Source organism: Oncorhynchus masou, chromosome 17 (genome assembly GCF_036934945.1).
Source record: "Oncorhynchus masou masou isolate Uvic2021 chromosome 17, UVic_Omas_1.1, whole genome shotgun sequence".
Taxonomy (NCBI): Eukaryota; Metazoa; Chordata; class Actinopteri; order Salmoniformes; family Salmonidae; genus Oncorhynchus; species Oncorhynchus masou.
Window position 1 is genome coordinate 25,204,783 of NC_088228.1, and position 25,774 is coordinate 25,230,556.

At 43.0% G+C, this 25,774-nt stretch overlaps 2 protein-coding genes across 2 annotated transcripts in view; both read left to right on the plus strand.

Annotated features, from left to right (window-relative positions):
• Window positions 1-9,762: 9,762 nt before the first annotated feature.
• Window positions 9,763-18,552, plus strand: LOC135558243 (potassium voltage-gated channel subfamily H member 2-like). The gene is made up of 11 exons (XM_064991970.1): window positions 9,763-9,777; window positions 10,769-11,191; window positions 11,404-11,800; window positions 13,036-13,235; window positions 13,478-13,730; window positions 14,194-14,387; window positions 14,542-14,641; window positions 15,328-15,609; window positions 15,794-15,995; window positions 16,261-16,462; window positions 16,999-18,552. Exons 1-11 carry the CDS (start codon window positions 9,763-9,765, stop codon window positions 17,344-17,346), a joined length of 2,616 nt encoding a protein of 871 aa, XP_064848042.1. The 3' UTR covers window positions 17,347-18,552.
• A 3,364-nt stretch (window positions 18,553-21,916) lies between these two features.
• The window catches only part of LOC135558759 (microtubule-associated protein 4-like), a 54,134-nt gene continuing 50,276 nt past the window's right edge, over window positions 21,917-25,774 (plus strand). The window contains exon 1 of the mRNA XM_064992858.1: window positions 21,917-22,105. The gene's annotated coding sequence lies outside the window, so the exon portion shown is untranslated. The remainder of the gene's footprint in view (window positions 22,106-25,774) is intronic.

Here is a 25,774-nt window from a genome sequence, read left to right on the forward strand (position 1 = left end):
CAGATCCTGTGTCCAGCTCCATTTTGAGAGGTTTGCCTTCAATTTCTGGTGTCACCCATATTATGCTACTGCTGGGAGAAGTCACTGTGTTTAACTCCATTGTACCAATTAATCGTTCATCTGAATGAATCACTGCCACTGTTCTCTGCTAGTGCATTCACAGACTCTTTCGTTTTCTCAGTTTTCCCGTTGTGACTGAATTTTGCTCTGCATGCTCTTTGAATGTGCCCCCTTCTACAGCATTTGTGACAAATTCCGTCTTTAAAACGGCGGTCCTCTGCTCTGTGACCATCTCCGTCACACCTGTTGCCTTTTTCGGCCACACGGGGGCGCTGTCGGTTGCGTGAACTTGTGTAGGAAAGTTTGTGATTGGTCAGTATTTCTTTTACTTTGCAACTCAAATGCATCTTTAGTCGCGATTTCCATAGCCACAGCAATTTCAACAGACTTTGCAAACGTGAGATCTGATTCTGTGAGCAAACGTTTTTGAATGTGTTCATGTTTCAGTTCACAAACAAATCTATCCCTTAATGTGTCATTTAGGTTCTCTCCAACTGGCAATGTTCAGACAGTTTCTTCAACTCTGCTACATATGTACTAACACCCTCCCCCTCATTCTGATCTCTCTTGTGGAAACAAAAATGTTCCGCGATGAGGAGTGGTTTAGGTGATAGGTGATTTTGCAATATCTCCACAATTTTATTGGAGGGCTTCAGAGGGGCAGTCAGATCTCTTAGCACACGGTATGTTTTTGGGCCAATTAAACTCAACAACGCTGGTACTCTCTTGTTATCAGCAATGTCATTTGCAATGAAGTACTGTTCCAGTCGTTCAATGTAAGTTGCCCAGTTTTCTTGCGTGTCATCAAACACATCTATTTTCCCGATGCTAGCCATTCTCTTTACCTCCGGCTCCACGGGTCTTTAATCTGCCGCCTCGTTGTCGTCAGCGCTCCCCTTCGTCTTCACTGCTTGCTAGCTGTTGTGCTACAGGGTCTAAATATTCCTCTCTTCCTACGAGCTCCATCTGCATTCGTGAAGCACACTGCAGATAATCATCCTCGTCACCATTGTAGTGTCTTAGCTCTTATTACTTATTTATATAATAAGAAAGACTCTGAATACAAGAAATTGAACTGAAGCTTCACATTTACTAAAACGAGTTAGTACCAGAATAACATAGAACAACACTGCGCATGACCAAGGGGGCTCCATTCTTAAAGGGGACATCAGTAATTAACCGAACATAACAGTAGGGATGGTATTGAGCGGTGCCAGGTTTCCTCCAGACATGACGCTTGGCATTCAGGCCAAAGAGTTCAATCTTGGTTTCATCAAATCAAATTGTATTAGTCACATGCGCCGAATACAACAGGTTTAGACCTTACAGTGCTTACTTACGAGCCCCTAACCAACAATGCAGTTTTAAAAAATACAGATAAGATTAAGAGATAAAAGTAAGTAATTAGAGAGCAGCAGTGAAATAACAACAGCGAGACTATATACGGGTGGTACCGATACAGAGTCAATGTGTGGGGGCACCGGTTATTTGAGGTAGTATGTACATGTAGGTGGAGACCAGAGAATCTTGTTTCTCATGGTCTGAGAGTCTTTAGGTGCCTTTTGGCAAACTCCAAGCAGGCTGTCATGTGCCTTTTACTGAGAAGTGGCTTCCGTCTGGCCACTCTACCATAAAGGCCTGATTGGTGGAGTGTTGCAGAGATGGTTGTCCTTCTGGAAGGTTCTCCCATCTCCACAGAGGAACTCTGGAGCTCTGTCAGAGTGACCATCTGGTTCTTTGTCATCTCCCTGACCAAGGCCCTTCTCCCCCGATTGTTCAGTTTGGCCTGCGGCAAGCTCTAGGAAGAGTCGTGGTGGTTCCAAAAGTCTTCCATTTAAGAATGATGGAGGCCACTGTGTTCTTGGGGACCTTCAATTCTGCAGAAATGTTTTGGTACCTTTCCCCAGATCTGTGCCTCAACACCATTCTGTATTTGAGCTCTATGGTCAATTCCTTCAACCTCATGGCTTGGTTTTCGCTCTGACATATTTATGTAAATAAGGTATTTTGGTTTTTCTAAATGTGCAAACATAGCTGAAAACCTATTTTCACTCTGTGTGTAGATTGATGAGGAAAACATTTGACTTAATCCAATTTAGTATAAGGCTGTAACGTAACAATGTGGAAAAACTCGCAATCTAAACACCGCATGCTCTTTATTTCTTGCTCTCTTTCTCTCGGAGGCAGAAGCAGTCATAGCATTGCCATTCTGCTTCAAACCACAATGAAACGTAAAGTTAGAAACACATATGTGCACTTACTTGACATCCTGTAGCCTAATAAAGAATCAATTGTCCCAGTTCCAATGCATTTAGCACATTTCCCAATTGCAGAGTTCCCTGGAGGACCCCAGGTGCTTTTGTTCTCCTCAGAATACACTTTGGAATATATTTGAAAAGATGCAAGAGGAGGGAGAGCTGAGTTCACCAGTGATGGAGGCCGTGTGATGAGGGCGACAGGGAAAGCCCTATGGACTACGCTAGGGGGACACTGGAGTGAAACATATAACTGATCAACTAAGACTTGTTTTATGGAAAATCTGTGGATGAAGCTTTTCCTCACAATAACAATTGACATTGATATGGAGATGTGTCAATAGGTGTCAATGTGCATCATGTTCGTGACCTAGAAATGTCAATATGATCCAGTAATTCACAGTACCAGTCATGAAAGGATATGATTGAAGTGCCAGTTGTGTGAAGTTGTTTATGGTAATCCTAGCATAGATACAGGAATAGAAACATAAATTAAACATGGTCTTACTTACCAACTGGGATGTCGATAGCAAGACATTTAGTGCTGCTGTTATGTGTATTACTGTGGGTGAGGAAAATTGTATGTTCTATGTTCAGCCCAAAATGTAATTTTGTATGATTGCTATCTATTTGCTGCCTTTTCCGGATCTGCTGTCATTTCTCATTCTGACTGGTACGTAATGAGCAGGATAAATATTCAAATATAACATCAGTTAATCATGTTTCTGGCTTTTAGAGTCTTTATGTGTATGTACATTGTGTGAAGCCGTCTGTAGGGCTACAGTGGATGTTAAAGCCCCAATGCAGTCTTTTTAATTGTATTTTTAAAAGCATCACTGTATGCCTAATTCAGTAAACCACTGTGTTTATTTCATGAAAATGATATATTTGTAATCATTTATTTCCCTGTGCCTCCTTTACATTGGTATACTCAGTGTGTATACTGTATATATACACTACATGACCAAAAGTATGTGAACACCTGCTCTTCGAACATCTCATTCCAAAATCATGGGCATGAATAGAGTTGGTCCCCCCCTTTGCTGCTATAATAGCCTGCACTCATCCCAAAGGTGTTCAATGGGGTTGAGGTCTGGGCTTTGTGCGGTCCAGTCAAGTTCTTACACACAGATCTTGACAAACCATTTCTGTATGGACCTCACTTTGTGCACAGGGTAATTGTCATGCTGAAACAGGAAAGAGCCTTCTCCAAACTGTTGCCACAAATTTGGAAGCAATTTTGTGACTGGGGCAGCTTTAGCAGGGCAGAAATTTGACAAACTGACTTGTTGGAAAGGTGGCATCCTATGATGGTGCCACATTTAAAGGCATGGAGCTCTTTTGTAAGGCCATTCTACTACCAATGTTTGTCTATGGAGATTTCATGGCTGTGGTCGATTTTATACACCTGTCATCAGTGGGTTTGACTGAAATAACCGAATCCACTAATTTGAAAGGATGTCCACGTACAGTGCATTCGGGAAGTATTCAGACCCCTTCTCTTTTTCCACATTTTGATACGTTATAGATTTCTTCTAAAATAGATTCAATATTTTTTTCCCCTCATCAATCTACACACAATACCACATAATGACACAGCGAAAGGTTTTCATTTTTGCAAATGTATATAATTAAACAAGCATAAATACCTTTACATAAGTATTCAGACACGTTGCTATGAGACTGGCGAAGAAACTCCCCAAATACAGGTGTGCCAAGCTTGTAGCATCATACCCAAGAAAACCCGAGGCTATAATCGCTGCCAAAGGTGCTTCAACAAAGTACTGAGTAAAGGGTCTGAATACTTCTATGTTTGTGATATTTCCATTATTTATTTTTTTATTACATTTGCAAAAAAAAATATGAAAACAGGTTTTTGCTTTGTCATTATGGGGTATTGCATGTGGAATAATAAGGGGGGAAACAATTTAATCCATTTTAGAATAAGGCTGTAACATAACAAAATGTGGAAAAAGTCAAAGGGTCTAAGTACTTTCTGAATTCACTGTATACTATGCTGCCCTCCCAAGCAAAAAGACAGTAACTGCTTTGGTCGAAAATGAGTTAATGTCATTTTTGTTACATTAAATGCATGCTTAATCATGTGGACAAGTATCCTGCCTCTATTGTATTGTGTTTTGGAGAAAATGGGGTCGTATTAGCAGTAACTGCAAAAAGTTACTGTGAAACCACGGTAAGTGGCAGTAACTGAACTTACTGCCTTTTACCTGCCCTTGGCTGCAGTTACTGCAGTGATGCCATCGAGGCTGTATGACACTGACAACTACACACATATATATACATTGCTAATCTAGGGATACAACACCATGGCCAGGCATTCCCGGGGGGAATGTTAGTTGAACTTGCTCTGAAACGCCGACATCCAGACATTGGTAAGAACTAACTAGCTAAGTAGATCTGACATCAAAATTAACTAACTAGCTAGCGAGCATAGACAATGCTACCTGCTCTCATAAGAGATCTGCAATTGATACTAACGTCAATCTATTAGCCATATAATGAATTATATTCTGAAATGTAATCTGATGGTTTCTTTGAATCAGTACACCATACACACGATTTCTAGCCAGTGACAGCCACCTAACTAAAACTGACGCGCCCCTACCAAAACGTCAAAACCTACCTAGCTAGCATTAGCATGAAGCAATAGATTTGTGCTACATGTTCCCATAAGAAACGATCAGCAGTTTATACTAGCTTCAGTCTATTATACCTATAATTAATATAATCCTTGTAGTTGTATTCTGACATTCAATGGGTTATTTGAATCCGTAACCTTACACCACACACACGATCTCTAGCCAGTTGACGGTCAGTTGGACGTGCACACCATACTGAATTGTCAAAAGCAACGCACACTCGTTTTCCGGATGAGCACACACACAGCATTGCTAGCTCATTGATAATTTATCTACTCACCTGTTCAGGGTTTCTGTTTTTCTTTTATATTCCAATATTGCGTGACTGTCCTGGTCAGGAAAGTTAAAATCCCAAATTATATCCATCACCTTTGTTGGTGGCATATGTAATTAGTACAACAAGCTTTTTTTGACATGCCAAACGTGAGCTCAATGTGTCTGCTTCGGTGCCATCATTACATGAATGCGGAAAAAACTGTTTTGCATGACTTCCACCAATCCCTGTGGCCTAGAAGATTAGTATCTATGCGGATCAAAGTTTCCATGTGAGGGTGTATTAGGACAGTACAACCACGTCAATACTAGGTTTTATTCCTGTCAATGTCCATCCATGCCATTTTTTTGTATTTGTAAATAGAAATGAAAATGTAAGAGCCTTTTTGAGAGTAGGTATGACATTAATAGATGAACTGAGTTATGACAGTGAACATTATTAAGATAATGTTTGCACAAGATAAAATCAACATAGATTATATCCCCAGAATAACTGAAAAGGATTATGATCATATGTTTGAACACCAGAAAATCTCAGTATTAATTATTATCATCCTTAACAGAATAGAATCATTAGGATGCATGTCCCTGATTATTTGCTCTATTTATTTGAGGGCCACATTCCAACAAAGATTCCTGATCTACCTCCTTTAACTGAAGTCACAGTGTCAACACTATCTGAAGAAATAGAGAACCAGTGGGTGGTCTCTGACTCCTTATAAATCAGTCTATCAGATGAGAAATCAAGTGCCGATGATGATGATGAAGATTATTATCCACCTTCAGAGTTGGATGTTCCAGCACAAGTGGCAACTGAGGCCGTGGACACAACTCCAGAACACCTATTAAACAAGAAATCCAAGATTCCACCAATGGGTAAGCCATGTGGTCCCAAATGCAAGAGGCAATGTACTCAGAATATTTCAGAGGTTAGGCGAAAGGAAATATGGGAAAAGTATTGGGATATGAAGTATAAGGAGAAGAGGACATGGATCTTCCACATGGCGGCACAGCAATCTAAGAAACATGTCACTGTTGGTGCTGACAGTCGACCCAGCAGACCGTTTCAGTACCATCTTCCAAACCAGAGCGGTTCTGCACAACACGTGTGCAAAGTGTTTTTTCTGACATTGGGCTACCACCCCAAAAATGACAGGTTGACGTCACAATGATGGGCAAGTCAATCACAACCAAACTGATTCCACCAAAGGATCAGAGGGGAAAGAAAGCTTCTGCGAGCAAATTGAACATGAATCCAATCCTTCCATTCCCAAATCAGCCACTACAGATGAGAACATGCCCCCCATCGCCCTAGTGACGTCAATATTCGGTTCTTGCATAATGACTACAAGGAGAAGAACAAAGATGCCAGCTGCGGTTATGAAACCTATCGCAAGGCGGTAAAGGGAAGGAACATCAGCTTTGTGAAGCTTGGAGAGGAGGAGTGCGAGCTCTGTTTGGTGCAGGGTTATCATCTGAAGATGGAGCACAGGGAACCCAAGCCTGCCAAGACAACAGCCATGCAGCACCTGAATTCACCATCACCAACCCTGACTGCATGCAATGTAGAAAATATGAGGAACATAGGAAGTCTGCAGGGCAGAGCAGAAGCCATTACCAGGCTGATTCACAGAAAGATTGGCCTGAGGACTGGTCTGTGAGGAGCGTTGATATGCAAAAAGTCATCATGCTCCCTCGCATGCCAGGTGTGAAAACAGCATTTTTCATAAGAAGAATTGTTCCCAATCACGAGACATTCACCACCATTGGAAAGAAGTCTAAAAAGAAGAAGAAAACAATCTCAGTGGTATGGCATGAAGGAACAGCTGGTCGGAAGGCAGAGGAGATTACTTCATCTTACGTAATAGCACTGGAGAATGAGAGAGATGTCAAGCATGCAGTGTATTGGGTGGATAACTGCACTTCTCAAAACAAAAACTGGTACCTCCTAACATCACTGGTGAGCGTTGTCAATGCTGACTCAACTTTGATGGAGGACATCACCCTCATGTTCTTCGAGCCAGGACACACCTTCATGAGTGCAGACAGTTTCCACCATGGCGTGGAACAGGAAATGAAAGCTCGACCTGGAGGTGTGGTGTACGACTTCGGGGACTTCCTCCATGTGATCGCTACTTCCAATGCAGGCAAGGTGGAGGTGGTCGAAATGAAAAAGGAAAACATCCTGGCATGGAAAGCTGGCCATTCCATCGTCAAGCTGAAGAAGGCAGCAGCACCAAAGCTGGTAGTGATGGCTGAGATCCAGTTGAGACGTGGATCCAGGCGCCTCTTCTACAAAGTCTCCCATGAAGAAAAGGACTTCACACAGCTTGACTTCCTCATGAAGAAAGTCACTCTAGAGACACCCTCGACACTACGTACACAGGATAGAGGGATAGAAGAGTTCAAGAAGATGGACATTATCACCAAGCTGTGTCCTCTGATGCCTCCACATTGAAGGCAGTTCTGGAATGACTTGGCTGTGAACAGCATTGCTGAGGATGAGGAGTGATATGGAAGAGCACTGAAGAAGTTTTACTTAAAAATGAAATGTTACTTAAAAATGAAATGAAGCATTTTATCAATTGTCATTTGGGTCCTCTTGTGAATATGAACATGGAAATATGTTTAAAATGTATTCTTAAAGCTGTTATTTATTCATTCAAAAGTGTCATTTGAAAAAATACAAATAAAATGTTTTTATTAGCAATCTCATGGTCATTTTTTATAATTTGTATTACCCTACATCATACTTCGATCCTGTTCCGTCATTATATATTACAAGACAGGTCATCATTTCATGTAATTCAAAGAATTTCAGTGCTACTTTTCACATTTATTCTTATAACAAGACATGCAGAACCTACATCTCCATGTAAATGCAACTGGTATCTTAGTGGAAGACACAAAGGATGCAGTTTCAACTCTGTTACACTGTCAGTAATTACACTGCTCTTGTATTAATAGCATAAATGAGAAGTATAGTAAACTAACAAATGAAAATGGCAGATACTGCTCTTTGCTTTGGTATTACCCTGCAATTTATAATAGATCATGCCAAGGAAGAAGACAGTAACTGCCATTTAAGTGTCAAAGGTCATGTCAGAGGTCAGGGTCAACATGAATAAAAAATGTACTCATAGTAAGGCAACAGACCATTACATCTCCAATGATAACCCTAGAATTAATTTGGCTGGACAATTAAAAAACTTTGAAGCCATTATTTTCAGTTCCACTCTATGAGCAGTTACCGCCTTTTTGCTTGGGAGGGCAGTATGCTTTTCTGGAATTGGGGAATAATACACCTTTATTTATTTACAATTCTGTCATTTACAGTGGAGGCATGAGCCTGACCAGCAGTTCCCCAGAGAATGCCAGACAGCCTATATAAGAGTGAGTTTTGATTGGGTTTTGGTGAGTGACTGAGAGGCTGGGGAGAGTTTGGTCGGTGAGGTTAACATTAGAACGGCTAGGGCTTGATTGGAAGTCCTCAGTACTCTGACTGTCACACTGTTTCAGTTTGCCTTATGTACACTGTTTTGTCGTGTAGATGTTCTGTACCTGGCTTTGATATCATATGTAACAGTATAGGTTCCGTCCCTCTTCTCGCCCCTACCTGGGCTCGAACCAGGGACCCTCTGCACACATAAACAACAGTCACCCACGAAGCATCGTTACCCATCGCTTCACAAAAACAGCAGCCCTTGCAGAGCAAGGGGAACAACTACTTCACGGTCTCAGAGCAAAGTGAAGTCACCGATTGAAACGCTATTAGCGCGCACCAACGCTAACTAGCTAGCCATTTCACATCGGTTACACATACAAAGAAACAATAACCAAAGGGCTTAGGGCTACAGCAGGTCATGTGATTCAATGTGCTTTAGCTGAAGATGCATGGTACACAGAAGGCTCATATCTTTGTAATTTATTTCCATTCGTATTTGGTCTTCACTTTGGAACTACAGTTTGCAAAGATGTTATGGGGACATTATGAGGATGTTGTGGTGTCATTCAGGTGTCGTGCACGAAGGCATGATATTTCTAAGAAGTTGCCAACATACCCTCCCATAAGTGTGTACAGTTCTTTAACTTCATCTGTCACATTTTCTTTGCAGAAGCCTGAAGGCTGGAGCCACCTGCTCCTCGACTCCAGTCTCTTGTTAAATCAAATCAAATTTTGTCACATGCGTAGTAAACAACAGGTGTAGACTAACAATGAAACGCTTACTTACGAGCCCTTCCCAACAATGCAGAGATTTTGTTGTTGAAAGAGTAATCAAAAACAATAATAATTAGAATAACAGCACAAGGAATAAATACACAATGAATAACGTTAACTTGGCAATATACACCGGGTGGGTACCAGTACTGAGTCCATGTGCACGGTAATTGAGGTAGATATGTACATATACTGTAGGTAGGGATAAAGTCACTAGGCAACGGGATAGATAATAAACAGTAACAGCAGCATACAGTACGTGATAAATCAAAAGAGATTAGTGCAACGAGGGTCAATGCCGATATTCCAGGTAGCTGTTGGTTAACTATTTAACTAACTATTTAGCAGTCTTATAGCTTGGGGTTAGAAGCTGTTCAGGGTCCTGTTGGTTCCAGACTTGGTACATCGGTACCGCTTGCCGTGTGGTAGCAGAGAGAACAGTCTAACAGTCCTTCCTCCCTTACTCGCCCCTTGCCTTGCAAGTGTATACTCATCAGACGTCATGATAAGTCATCAGAAGTGTCCACTTAATTTGAGGGCTGAGGGGATAGTCTTTTCAGTGTTTGGACCGCAATCACTGACTAGGGCCAGCTCAGGGCTGACACTGTCATCTTGATTTCAATATGTACAGATATAGGATCTTAATTTGATCACTCTTTGGATGCTGAGAATTTTTCTGCACCACAGGAAATGCAGATGAGCTTTGTGATTTACATCAATTCACTGAACGCCCACACTAACACATGGTTATATTAACAGTATTTCACTTTTCATGTAGCCTGCTTTTGGCCAGCTAAAAGCCCAAGGCACTGATCAAGCAACATTATGGTCTCTAAACTTTCAAATCCTGTTGTAGAATCTTCATTTGACCTATATTGTCACAGCAACATTTTAACATTTAGCCCGTAATGTTGCTTGATTGGTGGTTAGGCTATTAGCTGGCTACATGAAAAGTGCAATACTGTTTCATTTGCTCCTTTTGCTTTTTTTTTGCGCTATAATAAATCAAGTAGTTGTGTTGAAGCCTAATGGCTACGCTCAATAATCCACTGTTTGTGTGCTCCCATCCTATTCATTGGTACAACTTGAATTTGAAGTGGCTTTAAAGTAGAGAAAAAGGTAAAATCCTCCAAAAATGTAAATGATGATACTGGCCTACATTAAAGAGCATATTTGCTCTTGGACCACATCGTTTTTAGAGGACAGGTTTCCCTCGTGGTCATCAAATTCAACACCCTTCCATCTTTTGATTTCAGTCTCATCAGCAAAGTCAGTCACATTTCCTATCCTTCCTTCCCAAGGTCCTCTCACTAGGTGCAGATGTCCTACCAGAGTACAAGCTCCAGACCCCTCGCATCCATAAATGGACCATCCTGCACTACAGCCCCTTCAAGGCGGTGTGGGACTGGGTCATCCTGCTCCTGGTCATCTACACTGCCATCTTCACCCCCTACTCTGCGGCCTTTCTCCTTAGTGACCAGGAGGGGGCGGCCATGCAGACCTGTGGCTACTCCTGCTCTCCGCTCAACGTGGTGGACCTCATCGTGGACATCATGTTCATTGTTGATATCATCATCAACTTCAGAACGACGTACGTCAACAACAATGACGAGGTGGTCAGCCAGTCACAGCGGATCGCTGTGCACTACTTCAAAGGCTGGTTCCTTATAGACATGGTGGCGGCTATCCCCTTTGACCTGCTCATATACCGCTCGGGAGAAGAGGTGAGGAGATCAGGGTGGAATGGTCTTATTGTACCTATCCAAATGCTGCTGTGAGAGTCTGTTATAAGAATACGTGCAAATATGTATGTATTCTTTCTTAATAAGTAAGCTGACACAGTGATAATAATAAAGCTATTTTTGGTTTTATTGCTAGGTGTTCTGCATGTGTGAATGACCATTGTTTGACCTCTTTCTGACTTATACCGTTTTAGACAACAACTCTGATTGGTCTGTTGAAGACTGCTCGGCTGCTGCGATTGGTGCGCGTAGCTCGGAAGCTGGACCGATACTCTGAATACGGAGCGGCCGTCCTATTCCTCCTCATGTGTACCTTTGCCCTCATAGCTCATTGGCTGGCCTGTATCTGGTACGCCATTGGTAATGTGGAGCGTGCAGGAGCAGCCCGGATTGGCTGGCTGGACTCTCTGGGTGACCAGCTCGGAAAACCCTACAATCAGACTATACCAGGGTCAGGTCCCTCCATAAGGGACAAGTATGTGACAGCGCTCTACTTTACCTTCAGTAGCCTGACCAGCGTGGGCTTTGGAAATGTCTCACCCAACACCAACTCTGAGAAGATCTTCTCCATCTGCGTCATGCTCATTGGCTGTAAGTCACAATTATTAACCCTCAATACACAAATAAGTATTGCTTTATATATGCCTCTATTGCCTCTATTAACCCATGATTTGAAATTTGACAACACATGAATGGACAATGTGTAATTATGGATTATGTTTGTGGGATGTGTTCAACCTATTGGATAGCCATATCTCGTGCCCACTGCCCAAGGCAATTCTCCCCCAGGGATGTTCATTTTACTGTATCGTGTCTAATAATATAAAAAGCTGCACATTTTGATCAAATCAAATCAAATGCTATTTGTCACATGCTCCGAATACAACAGGTGTGGTAGACCTTACAGTGAAATGCTTACTTACAAGCCATAACCAGCAATGCAGTCCAAAAATAACATTTTAATAAAAACCTTTAAAAAAAAGAATAAGAAATAAAAGTAGCAAATAATTCAAGAGCAGTAGTAAAATAACAATAGCGAAGCTATATACAGGGAGTACCGGTATAGAGTCAATATGCGGGGGCACCAGTTAGTTGAGGTAATTGAGGTAATACAGTATGTACATGTAGGTAGAGTTATTAAAGTGACTATGCATAGATAATAACAGAGAGTAGCAGCAGTGTAAAATGAGGGGGTCGGGGGGGCAATGCAAATAGTCTGGGTAGCCATTTGATTAGATGTTCAGGAGTCTTATAGCTTGGGGGTAGAAGCTGTTTAGAAGCCTCTTGGACATAGTCTTGGCGGTCCGGTACCGCTTGCCATGCGGTAGCAAAGAGAACGGTCTATGACTAGGGTGGCTGGAGTCTTGGACAATTTTTAGGGCCTTCCTCTGACGCCGCCTGGTATAGAGGTCCTGGATGGCAGGAAGCTTGGCCCCAGTGATATACTGGGCCGTATGCACTACCCTCTATAGGTCTTTGCGGTCGGAGGCCGAGCAGTTGCCATACCAGGCAGTGATGCAACCAGTCAGGATGCTCTCGATGGTGCAGCTGTAGAACGTTTTGAGGATCTGAGGACCCATGCCAAATATTTTCAGTCGCCTGAGGGAGAATAGGTTTTGTTGTGCCCTCTTCACGACTGTCTTGGTGTGCTTGGACCATGTTAGTTCTTGGTGATGTGGACACCAAGGAACTTGAAGCTCTCAACCTGCTCCACGACAGCCCCGTACATGCACAAAATCATCATGTTTTCCTAGGATTGTAATGTTACGTTTCTTTTTTGCAAATATGCCAAGACCTCTATCTCTGTTCTCTCTGTCTATCAACAGCTCTGATGTATGCTAGCATATTTGGTAATGTGTCAGCCATCATCCAGCGTCTCTACTCCGGCACAGCTCGTTACCACACCCAGATGCTGCGGGTTCGAGAATTCATCCGGTTCCACCAGATCCCCAACCCACTGAGGCAGCGGCTGGAGGAGTACTTCCAACATGCCTGGTCCTACACTAACGGCATTGATATGAATGCTGTGAGTCATACACACATGCACACACACACACACACGCACGCACGCACGCACGCGCGCACGCAAACACACACACACACACACACACACACACACACACACACACACACACAGCTACTTGTTCTGGTCATTTACTGTAATTGTGGCAAAATGGTCACAAAGTAGTACTTGTAAAAAGGCAACACGCAGTGGTCGACACAAAAGACAAACCAGCTGATATCTGTCCACTCCTCAATGTTGTCCAGGTGCTGAAGGGCTTCCCAGAATGCTTACAGGCTGATATCTGCCTGCACCTCAACCGCACCCTGCTGGAGAACTGTAAGGCCTTCAAGGGCTCCACTAAGGGCTGCCTGCGGGCCCTGGCCATGAGGTTTAAGACCACCCACGCACCGCCAGGCGACACCCTGGTTCACACCGGTGACATCATCTCAGCCCTTTACTTCATCTCCCGTGGCTCCATAGAGATATTGAGAGGAGATGTGGTGGTGGCCATCCTGGGTAGGATATCATCTGAACTGCATTTCCATATGGCACAATAAAAATGGACTTGATTTGAATTGACTAATATCAGCCCTATCCTAAAGCAGTGGCTTTTAACCTTATCACTTTTAACCTGTATATTGTTGAAGAGGCTTTCAACCCAGTCTCTCTCATCTCCTCCACTCCTTGATATGCCTCATAGTCCTCCACAATGTTGAGCGTAACATCCTCATCTAGTGGTTACTATGTGTTAGTCACAAGAATATGAGCAATCACATCCATTTGGAAACCTTGTAAATCACTATAAATGCAGAAAAAGTGAATTACATATGAATTACATATGAATTACATATGAATTAATGACACATTGTCTGAATATCTGAAGCATATCATATATCCATGTTGATCATATTCTAAAATAGATATGTTATCATCTAATGTAGCTACATCCAGTAAACAATCTCTCCTTCCCTTCCTGCAGGTAAGAATGACATCTTCGGAGAGCCCATTAACATGTATGCCCGTCCAGGGAAGTCCAATGCCAACGTGAGGGCTCTGACCTACTGTGACCTCCATAAAATCCACAGGGAGGACATGCTGGAGGTGCTGGACATGTATCCCGAGTTCTCTGACTACTTCTGGGGGAACCTAGAGATCACATTCAACCTCCGGGATGTGAGTGGGCTTTTTGTTAAAGAATTTTGTCACTAATTCCTTGCTAGAAAGTGAGATTCAGAGGAATATGCTGTCTCTTATCTTTACATTTGATTGTTGGAATTCAAATGTTTTGACTAAAGAAATCACTCTATTTCTTCTCACTGTTTGTCAGACTGCCACGGTTGCTGGCTCAATGAGCAGAAAGGACTTTGACCATGGTGGAGTCAACCATCGGATTCCCAGACAAGAACTGTCTCTCAGCTTGGACAGAGGTGTGGTACCCTGTTAGTCAAGTACTCTGACAGGCACACAGCTAGATTAGATTGTTATGTGTAATTCAGTTTGATATGAGTAAACCCATTCAATTTGCATTAATCACACTTGCTTCAATTTAGACTGTTCTAAGTCTGTTCTATCCACACTGAGTATACAAACAAGAACACCTGCTCTTTCCATGACATAGACTGACCAGGTGAATCCAGGTGAAATCTATGATCCCTTATTTATGTCACTTGTTAAATCCACTTCCGTCAGTATAGATGAAGGGGTGGAGACAGGTTAAAGAAGGATTTTTAAGCCTTGAGAGAATTGAGACATGGATTGTGTATGTGTCATTCAGAGGGTGAATAGGCCAGACAAAAGATTTAAGTGCCCTTGAACAGGGTATGGTAGTAGATGCCAGGTGCACCGGTTTGTGTCAAGAACTGGAATGCTGCTGGGTTTTTCACGCTCAATAGTTTCCTGTGTGTATCAAGAATGGAGTCAACATGGGCCAGCGCCCCTGTGGAACGCTTTCGACACCTTGTAGAGTCCATGCCCAGACGAATTGAGGCTGTTCTGAGGGTGCACGCTATTCCCTATGCACGACCCTATAGGCCCTCGTCAGAAGTAGTGCACTAAATAGGGAATAGGATACCACTTGGGACACAATTTCTGCGTTCTCTGCCTTGTCTCACAGATGCAGGGGAGACCAATCCATCCCAGAGACCTGTCCGCAGGGCCAGAGGCCAGAGCTCCAGAGACCAGGGAGAGGGGCAGAACACAGAGTTTGAGGGGCTGAGGAACTCAGTTTATTCTCCTTCCCACTCCAGCGGAGATGAGGAGTCAGTGTTAACCAGCCCTGTACAACCAACTTCACTAATGGGGACCCCCTATAGTGAAACCACCATCCTCAACATCAGCAGTGCTTCAGAAGATGAGATGAACCACAAAACTGACAACACCTGCAACGCTCTCTCAGGTAGACAATCCATTCATGAACACTACTTTTATATAAAACTTTTGCCTTTGTGTTAGATCTCAGTGGTGTTATTTATCTCCATTGATGCACCAATATAATAGCTACACATGCTGCTATTCATGTCAGTACAGTATACTGTGGACTAGCTGGACTAGCTGTCAGTCTAACCTCCACTCTCTATCAGGGGCTATCTCAGGTGTCTCCAACATCTTCAGTTTCTGGGGGGAGAGCCGTGAGCAGCAGCAGTATCAGGAGGTACCCTGCCACAGCCTGCCCTCCCCTCCCCCTCATCCTCCCACTCGCAACGTTGCCCAGAGCAGCAACAACCGACGGCAGCGCAGCGAGCTAGAGAACAGGCTGGACCTGCTGCAGAGACAGCTCTACAGGTCTGCTAATTCCATATTTAGTGCACTACTTTTGACCAGGGCCCAGGGTATAGGGTGCCATTTGGGATGCAGTCGATGACATCCCAAACCTTTGCTGTTGGGAGGCTGTCTCCCTTTAACTGAGCGATAATAAGATGACACAAGTAGTTTTTACAATAACCTTTTACTATAGTGACATTGGGTACTTCAAGGATGGAAGGCTTGAGGTTTAAATGTGGTTGTAGCTGTGGTTGTAGATTCTGACTACTCTACTGGGATCCCTCAGATTGGAGTCACGGATGTCAACAGACATCGGGGCCATCATGCAGCTGCTCCAGAGACAGATGGTGCTGGTGCCCCCGGCCTACAGCACAGTGTCCTCCTCCCCTGAACCGTCTGTCACCCCCACCCTCACCCCCAGGCCTGCAGAAAGGCTGGTGCAGCCTGCCTCACCACTGGACTCAGAGACCCTAGCCTCCCTCTCACAGGTACTATATACCACAATTTGCAACTGAGCACACTGATGTGGGACCATCAAAGCATTTTGGCTGGTGAAAGACACATCTTCCAAGTGATTGTTTTTAGATTGAACCTGGTTATCAATTTAGTGCAGTTGATTTACGGACATGCTGACATTCTTTGCCGGTATTAAGGTCACGAAGTGCAGTTGCGGTTGTGTCATCAGTGTGATAGCAGCACATTGGTTTGAGAGCGTTTGTTTTTGTGCAAAAACATTGGGTTAAAGACACCATTAACATTAGGATGTTGGGTGGAAATCCGCTGAGCCCACCAGGTGGTCTGGTCTAACCCCCTCTGGATGTAGGTCATCAGCTGGTTGGGGCTATCATCCCTCGTCTGGATCCATAGCAAACCACTGATCAGTCTGTCTTATCTAGCATACTGTATATCAACCAATTATCCCACTTTTATGTTTCCATGTTCACTCTGAGAGGGTTTTCTGTAGTTGTCTACTGTAGATCATCTTATGATTCTTCTCACCTCTCACTCTTGTTCTTTACCTCAGTTCTTGGTCGACACAGACTTTGACAACAGCCCTTCCAAGTCCTGTGAGTCTCTGCACAGCATGGAGCCAACCCCAGTCCTGGACACACTCCCCCAGACTCAGCCTATTTGCATTAGCATCCCCCCAGAGCATCAACCCCTGGGCTTGTCCAACCATCCAGATACTGTGCCCTTAAGCCTGGTCAAACATGGGAACTTCTCAGTGTCAGTGCTGGGGTCAGGGACAGGATTGGCTCAGTCAGAGCCCTCGGATGGCCGGCGGCACTCCCTGCCTGAGAAACACACAGCTCTGGACCTGGAGAGCCCCTGGACAACTGCACACAGATACAGCTCTGACCCTGGGAGTTAGGGGCCATCCATGGCACGGTATGTGCAATACTAACAGTCTCACTGTTTATTGACATGGAGTCAGAAGAGGATGTAGTCAAACAAAAACATATCCAAACTGCTTCCCTCTCTGCTCCTGAAATACAATATCCTGGGCTTCGGATAACAACACTGTTTGGTCATCATGGTCTTCAAAGCATATCTTTCCACAAATGTATACTACCATTTGCAGTATTGTATATGGAAACATATTTGTCGTTGTTAGTCAATATCTGTCTCTATATGTCCTTGTTGTCTCCACGTACGGGTCAACTGGAGTGTTAGCCGGACTAACACTACTTTCTGTTTTGTCTGGTGTAGTTGTGATGGGAGAGATGTTGCTAAGTTTCACTGGTCTACTGATGTTGCTGTACCGGCTGTCCGGCTCAATGGGTAAAAGCCATGAATTCTGGGATCCATGTCAAGTTCTTGAATTACTGAACTATATTAGCAAGCGATATGCAAACTGTACAAGTTTTCTGTTCTGTTATCATGTTGTAACACGATATGGTTTCTTCTCTCCTTTGTCCTTGAGTTAGCCTAGATGTTAAATGAGATGGCGGGCGCGCTGAATGATGACATAATAACCAATCCCAGGCCAGCAGAGGATTACAGAATGATGATATAATCTACTGAATGAAGTATCTATCAGAACACATTAATATTCCATGATGCAGGCTGGCCAACTGGGACCATTCACCTCCCTTCTCTCTCTGACTCCAGAAGACAGACTACTCAGTTACTGTAACAAGCAAAGCCAAGTGTAATGCCACTGCTAAAATGCCACTGGTTACACATTTAAGGGCAGGACCTGCATGTGTTACAACCTAAATTAAAATGTTCTGTCTCTTGTTTGATAAAAGATTTAGATTGAATGATTTATTGAAAATGCATCTGTATATATTTAAAGAATCTATCGTTATGGTTTATTGATTCATTGTCCGTCTTAGTAGTACCCTTACTTATCCTATTGTTATAGTTGTGTTACTGTCCCATTCTGGGAAATAGATTACTGCAAGGAAAGTAGCTTGAAATGTAGGGATATAATGTAAATATCAGATACAGTTGTTGCTGGTTGCAGGTTTTGGCCAGGGTACAGTATTTATTGAATCAATTGAATAGAGTTACCATGTAGTTTGATTTAACTTTGATAATGAACATTTGAATGCTACTCTTGAATAAAAAGATTAACAAGAAATGCATTGTTTTGTGTATGGGTCATACCTTGAAGCTATTCAAACAAAGGACCAATTGAACAGGCCAATGCATATGCCTTATCACGTGTTTATTCATGTGTGTCTTACTAAACATGAACAATAGGACTTTCAGTGGAAAGATATTTAATACGAATTCATGACTTATGTGTATACGCTTCAGACTAAAGCCCTACACTGATCTGTTAAATAAGGCCTATGCAAATCTACAGTAACCCATAAAACGGCCGGTCATTATCATGTCCTGAGATACCCTTTTGAAATTACAGAGGTCATACAGTGCATTCGGAAAGTATTCAGACCCCTTGACTTTTTCCGCATTGTGTTGTTTCAGCCTCATTCTAAAATGGATTACATTTTTTTCTTAATCCTGGTCAATCCTGACACAATACCCCATAATGACAAAGCGAAAACAGGTTTTTATACATTTTTGAAAATGTATTAAAAATAAAACAGAAATACCTTATTTACATCAGTATTCAGACCCCTTTGAGGTGAAAGGAATTGTCCCTAGAGCTCCGAGACAGGATTGTGTCGAGGCACAAATCTGTGGCGCATTGAAGGTCACCAAGAACACAGTGGCCTTCATCCTTAAATGGATGAAGTTTGGAACCACCAAGACTCTTCCTAGAGCTGGCCGCCCGACCAAACTGAGCAATCGGGGGAGAGGGCTTTAGTCAGGGAGGTGACCAGGAACCTCATGGTCACTCTGATAAAGATCCAGAGTTCCTCTGTGGAGATGGGAGAACCTTCCAGAGGGACAACCATCTCTGCAGTACTCCACCAATCAGGCCTTTACTCCTCAGTAAAATGCACATGACAACCAGCTTGGAGTTTTCCAAAATGCAACTAAATGACTCTCAGAACATGAGAAACAAGATTCTCTGGATTGAACTCTTGGACCTGAATACCAAGCGTCACGTCTGGAGGAAACCTGGCACCATCCCAATGGTGAAGCAGGGTGATGGCAGCATCATGCTGTGTGGATGTTAGGGCTGAAGGAAAGATGAATGGAGCGAAGTACAGAGAGCTCCTTGATGAAAACATGCTCCAGAGCGCTCAGGACATCAGACTGGGGCGAAGGTTCACCTTCCAACAGAACAACAACCCTCAGCACACAGTCAAGACAACGCAGGAGTGGCTTCGGGACAAGTCTCTGAATGTCCTTGAGTGGCCCAGCCAGAGCCTAGACCCAATCGAACACCTCTGGAGAGACCTGAAAATAGCTGTGCAGTGACGCTCCCCATCCAACCTGACAGAGCTTGAGAGGATCTGCAGAAAAGAATGGGAGAAATTCCCCAAATACAGGTGTATCAAGATTATAGCGTCATACCCAAGAAGACTTGAGGCTGTAATTGCTGCCAAAGGTGCTTCAACAAAGTACTGAGTAATGGCTCTGATCACTTAAATCACTGTAAATGTGATGTTTAAGTTTTTTATTTTTAATACATTTGTGAAAAATGCTAAAAACCTGGTTTTGCTGTGTCATAATGCGGTATTGTGTGTAGATTGATGAGGGGAAAAAACAATTGAATCAACTTTAGAATAAGGCTGTAATGTAACAAGTCAAGGGGTCTGAATACTTTCCAAATGCACTGTAGATGTGTTTGATACCGTTCTGTTCCTTCTGTTCAGCTATTACAATGATCCTTTTCTCCACTATCTCTACTCACCAGCCTCCTCTGATGAAGCGATTTAAAGACATTGCCATATTACAGTGCATTCGGAGAGTCGTTCATGCTCAAGTGTCTCCACTCTACAATGAGTTCTTCTATTTAAGAATGATTGAGGCCACTGTGTTCTTGGGGACCTTCAATGCTGCAGAAATATTTTGGTACCCTTCCCCAGATCTGTGCCTCGACACAATCCTGTCTCTGAGCTCTAGAACAATTCCTTCGACCTCATGGCTTGGTTTTTGCTCTTACATACATTGTCAACTGTTTAAAAACCAATTAAAAAAAACACCTTCTGGAACAATGGGGACTGTGAAGAGACACACATAAAGGTACAGACACATTCATGCTTACACATTGTGACATTGTTGTATGGTGATATTGAACATGTTGCGTTGTGGATATGTGGTGGTGTAGGGATGTTATATGATGTACTATTTCATCTTTAGCTCATTCAGTGCAAACATAGTTCACCGTTTTATCTTTAGTTGTATATGTAATGTGGGTGCTTTGGTGTGTTTGGACCCCAGCAGCAGCTAATGGGGATCTATCCCTAATAAATACAAATAAAGACAAATAAAATCAAGTTGAAACATCTCAAGGATGATCAATGGAAACAGGATGCACCTGAGCTCACTTTCAAGTCATATAGCGATATAAGGTATTTAAAAAATATATATTATACATTTGCTAAAATTTCTAACAACCTGTTGTCACTTTTTTATTATATGATATTGTGTGTAGATTGCTGAGGAATATTTTTTATTTAATACATTTTACAATAAGGCTGTAATGTAACAAATTCTGGAAAAAAGTCACTGTCTGAAAGCACTGTATATCATGCATAGTCCATGATGGATGGACAAGACCAAAGTCAGAGGGGAACGGGTGTAGGCCCATATATAAACAGCAACAGCATAACTATAGATGAAAGGCACTTTATATTTGGCTGGTCCAACAATGGCCAGGGATTATCCACCAGGGATTATATTCCAAATCAAATGAGACCTGTAACCTCTTAATCTTATAGGAAGCACTGCATTACAGCACAGCACAGCACGTGAATCTGTTTGGATGGGATCGGAGGTCTCTTCTTGTGTCATGGTCTTAAATGTTTTAAAGCCTGGAGGGTCTGACTTTGTTTACCACATTAACCGAGAGAAACAGGTTTTTATTAGTGTCACTGAGGTCAGGGCAACATGCCCCACGATAAAGCAACACAGCTGCAGACCATTAATCCGGGAGAGTAGGCTAAAGTTACACATGAGCCTGTAACACTAATTAGATTTCATAATAACCGGCTGAGAGAGACAGGCTATGTTTCCATTGTGACGACGAACAGAGAGACTACGAAATGTAGGCTATCCTTGCATATATTTGAGTGAGACTAGCGGCAAAATGCGCAACTGCCATTGAGAGCTGCCTCCATATTATCATTCAGGAGGTTACGTATCGTGCCCATACAGTGTAAACATAACTGTTATCTACTGTTAGCGATGATTGGTCAAATTTCGTCACTTGCGTGGAGGGATGGAGACTATTGTTCATTCTGCACAATCACAACAGCTGTCCTTCAACAGATGTGGGCGGCATCTATGCAGGACCGGTGCGCGGCGCCGAATCCTGAGCGTGGATGCAATCATGTGCACCGCTGACAATCTCTGCGTCAAATTTAGAGAATCAAACGAAAAACACGGCAGCACTTCTCGACTGTGATAGGCTGAGCGAGGCGAAGGAGGTGGGCTGTTTTCCTGCGGTCAGTGAGTGAAGCGCACTGTATGAGAAGGTGGAACAGACTTCAACCAGCGACATCCACGAGAACCATTGAGAACTGATCAAAAAGAGACAGCATAGGGTGAGTAAAATTATGAATAATGACAATTGACGGGAATGCTACAGGTCTGGTGATTGTCTGGGTTGCAATATTTGTGTGTTTTGCTAGATTGTTCCATGCCCCAGACATGTAGTAATTATTGATGAATGGTTACACGTTTATACGTAGCAAGAAGCGTACAATATGCGCAATATACACAGTTCCCGTCTGGTTGACTGACGCTAATGCGCCCTATTCATTGTTGATACAATATCACATGATGCACTCAAATTAATGTTTACCTGTCCACAGTGGGCGTGTTTGATTCACTCCCACCACGACCAATGCAGAACATTCTCTTTGTTGTGGTGCCGCAGTTGAGTTAAGGCCAAAGGATGCTGACTGTAGACAGGTGTCCACCGCATCGCAGATAGGTTCACGCCAACAGAGCTGACATTGATCGTCGTTACATAAATGTGATATTATGCAGCTTCGACATTATAATGAATTAAGATAACAATGATAGATGCTTAAAGAGTGCACTGCCAGAAGGCTCATCCCTGCGGGAAACGACGAACACCACACAATGCCCCCCTCTCCATGCTGTATCTGTGCTGTGGATTAGGGCACATTGTTCTCCATCAATGTGTATTGTGTAGCGCCCCTCTCTCTTGACTGTAGCCGTACCATGCATGTAGGTAGGCCTATTGTGTGTTGTGCAATCATGGTTCCGTATGCATGTGAACTATGCCCTCTGTAACGTCCTGCAGTCGTCTGAGACCATGCTCTTTTCCTTGTTTAGATTTGTATTATCAGGTGTATTGCTCCTTGTCACACAAGAACGATCTATGTAGTCAGTCAGACAGACGGACAGACAAAGACGCAAGATAGATAAATGGACCGGGCAGACAGACAACAGACATAAGGACAAATGACTGTATATGGCATAGACAGACAAGTAGACAGGCATGCTTGGATTAGTAGAGATAGCCTAATGCATGCCGTGAAATGTATCTCTCTCAGTCCTCTGGAATGACGGGATTAAAGTGCAATCCTCAACAGATTATGGGAGACAGAGCTAGATGGACTGGGACAGCACAGCAGCGTGTCTGTCCATAAAGGTTCACAAAGCAAAGCAGAGACTGTTCCCAAAGACTTGCCGGACAGTCATACCATACAGATTGCCATGGTACTATGAGTAGAGATGTGTGGTACAGCGGAAAGCACTCCAGTGATGTATTGAAGTTTGCTTTGCTTTGTACGAAATACCAATATAGAACCAAACTTTCAGTCTCAAATGTCTGCATGAGTCCAGTGATCTAACAGCCTCTGCAGGAGTAGGAGATTCCACGATGTCATTGTAGAGTAGAGATACCTGAACCTGAAAGACACCATCTCTTAGGCTTTGTTTAAACAGGCAGCCCAATGTTGATGTTTTTCACTGATTTTGACCAATCGCATGAGATCTTTTCACATCAGATATTTTTCAGAGCTGATCTGATTGGTCAAAATACCAATTAGTGAAAAACATCAGAATTGGGCTGCCTGTGTAAACACAGCCTTAGAGATGTTGTCTTTCATGTTCATGTATCTCTACTCTACAATGACATCGTGGAATCTCCTACTCCTGCAGAGGCTGTTAGATCACTGGACCCATGCAGACATTTGAGACCGTTCTGTTCCAGATTCCAAACTGTCATTGTAGAGTAGAGATATTTGAGCATGAAAGACGAAGTCTCTAAGGCTGTGTAAACACACAGCCTTAGAGACCTGTATGTTATCATTATTATTTAATGATGCTGTCAGTCACAGAAGAGCAGTGAAATATTTAAGTTGTCATTCAGACTGTTTGAAGTGAAGAAAGCCATAACAGTTTGCTGGATTTTATTAGTAATTCTATATATTAATATATATTCCTGTTGCATCTAGTCCATCATTCCATTGCTCCTCCTCAGTCAACAATGGATATTCAAATGAAAACCCCTCCGTGTGAAATGAAAACAGGCTATTTTCCGTAAAAAATATCCCCCATTATGAGAGCAAAGTGAGGTAAATCCAAAGCGACAACATATGTTTGTTGAAGGGGGAAGCTCAGTATGCCTTGGTGTGCGGCTTCCTCGTCCGCTGCGTGGTCTTGGTGTCAGGTCAAGGTCTGCTGGTCTGTGGTGATGTCTAGCTTTCCTGTCATAAACCATCTTCATCATCTCCACCATGAGATGCTGTCCACTGACTGTGATCTTTGAGGACACCAGCCCTCCTCTTTTTCTCCCACAGTGGCCTTGTCTTCCCATCACCAGAGAACTTCACAATAGAGGCAATGTGAAGGTGCTGTATGAGGAGGGCAAGGAGGGCAAGGAGCCAGGGTCTTTGAGAAGAATCCAAGGGAGTAGAAAAAGGGAGAGTGAATGATGTCATCCCCATTAGATGCCACTGTGGCTCCGTTTGAAAATGGATTCTTTGGAGAAATATTTCCTAGATGACTAATGTCAAGTAGCCGTGTAGTTAGGTGGTTTCTACACTTGTTACTCATTGCTAGTGACACAGTAAATAACAGAGGAGTTATATCATTATATCATTGCTATATATTCTGAGATACCTTCTTGTTCATGCTGAGTGTTATGACTCCAACATGATTCTCTAAGAGATTGTACATTTGTAATTTGAAGGCTAGACTTTGTTAAGGAAGGATACGTATGTGTATTTCTAAGAGGAGCAAAAAATATGAGTTTAAATGAGAGAGTAGAACCGATTACAATGAGTGGAGGACCATCAGGTCAGTAACTCCTGGGTCAGGAGCCATTGTAATGGACTGGACTGTGTCAGGTGAGCATCCCATCTTCAGCTCAACATACTTAAACAGGAATTTATGATTCCTGGCAGTTTACATAGCAACACAAATGCCAGAATCCCTGAAAGTTCAACTAAGAGCAAAGAGTCAATAGCCTACCACTTGTTTCACTGTGTTCGAACAGAGACCCTGTATTCCCATGCAGCCGTTATAGTTTACACATACACGCACACACACACACGCACACACACACACACACACACACACACACACACACACACACACACACACACACACACACACACACACACACACACACACACACACACACACACACACACACACACACACACACACACACACTTCACAGCTAGTCCTCAAGTCAGTTGATTTAGGTGAGTGTCCACACTGGGGGTAAATACAGATCTCACCACTGTGCTCTGACTAAGGCCCACCTGAGTGACTGAGTGACTGACTGGTTGACTGTTTTCAGGGAATGTGTGTGTCTCCCCTGAGAGGATGAGACAGGGCGATAAAGCATTATGTCAGCAGTAACTAGAGATGGTGCCCATCATGCATGAGAGAGAGATATAAAAACGCTGACTCATGACAAACACGAGGAGACCTGGCAACACATTAACACATTAAGGGACATCTGAGACCAGTGCACCCTCGTGTTAAAGAAAAGATTGATCACTGTAACCATAACAAACTACTATTTATTCCCTGACATTACAGTAAATTCCTGTTGGGTCGGGGAACCAGCCCCCTCACTTAACGTAATAACACCACATTATAAAGAGCAACTGCTTTTACATGAATCACACGAATGAAATCAAGATAAAGACTTTAAAAGGAAACAGTCATTTCTGATTTGAGATCCAGAGTGGTGCCAACTTCTCATCAAAAATTTCTTTAACACA

Coding starts and splice junctions, on each gene's coding strand:
- LOC135558243 (XM_064991970.1), top strand. Junction 14,642..15,327: donor GTCTCTCAGCTTGGACAGAG/GTGTGGTACCCT, acceptor CTTGTCTCACAG/ATGCAGGGGAGACCAATCCA. Junction 15,610..15,793: donor CACCTGCAACGCTCTCTCAG/GTAGACAATCCA, acceptor ACTCTCTATCAG/GGGCTATCTCAGGTGTCTCC.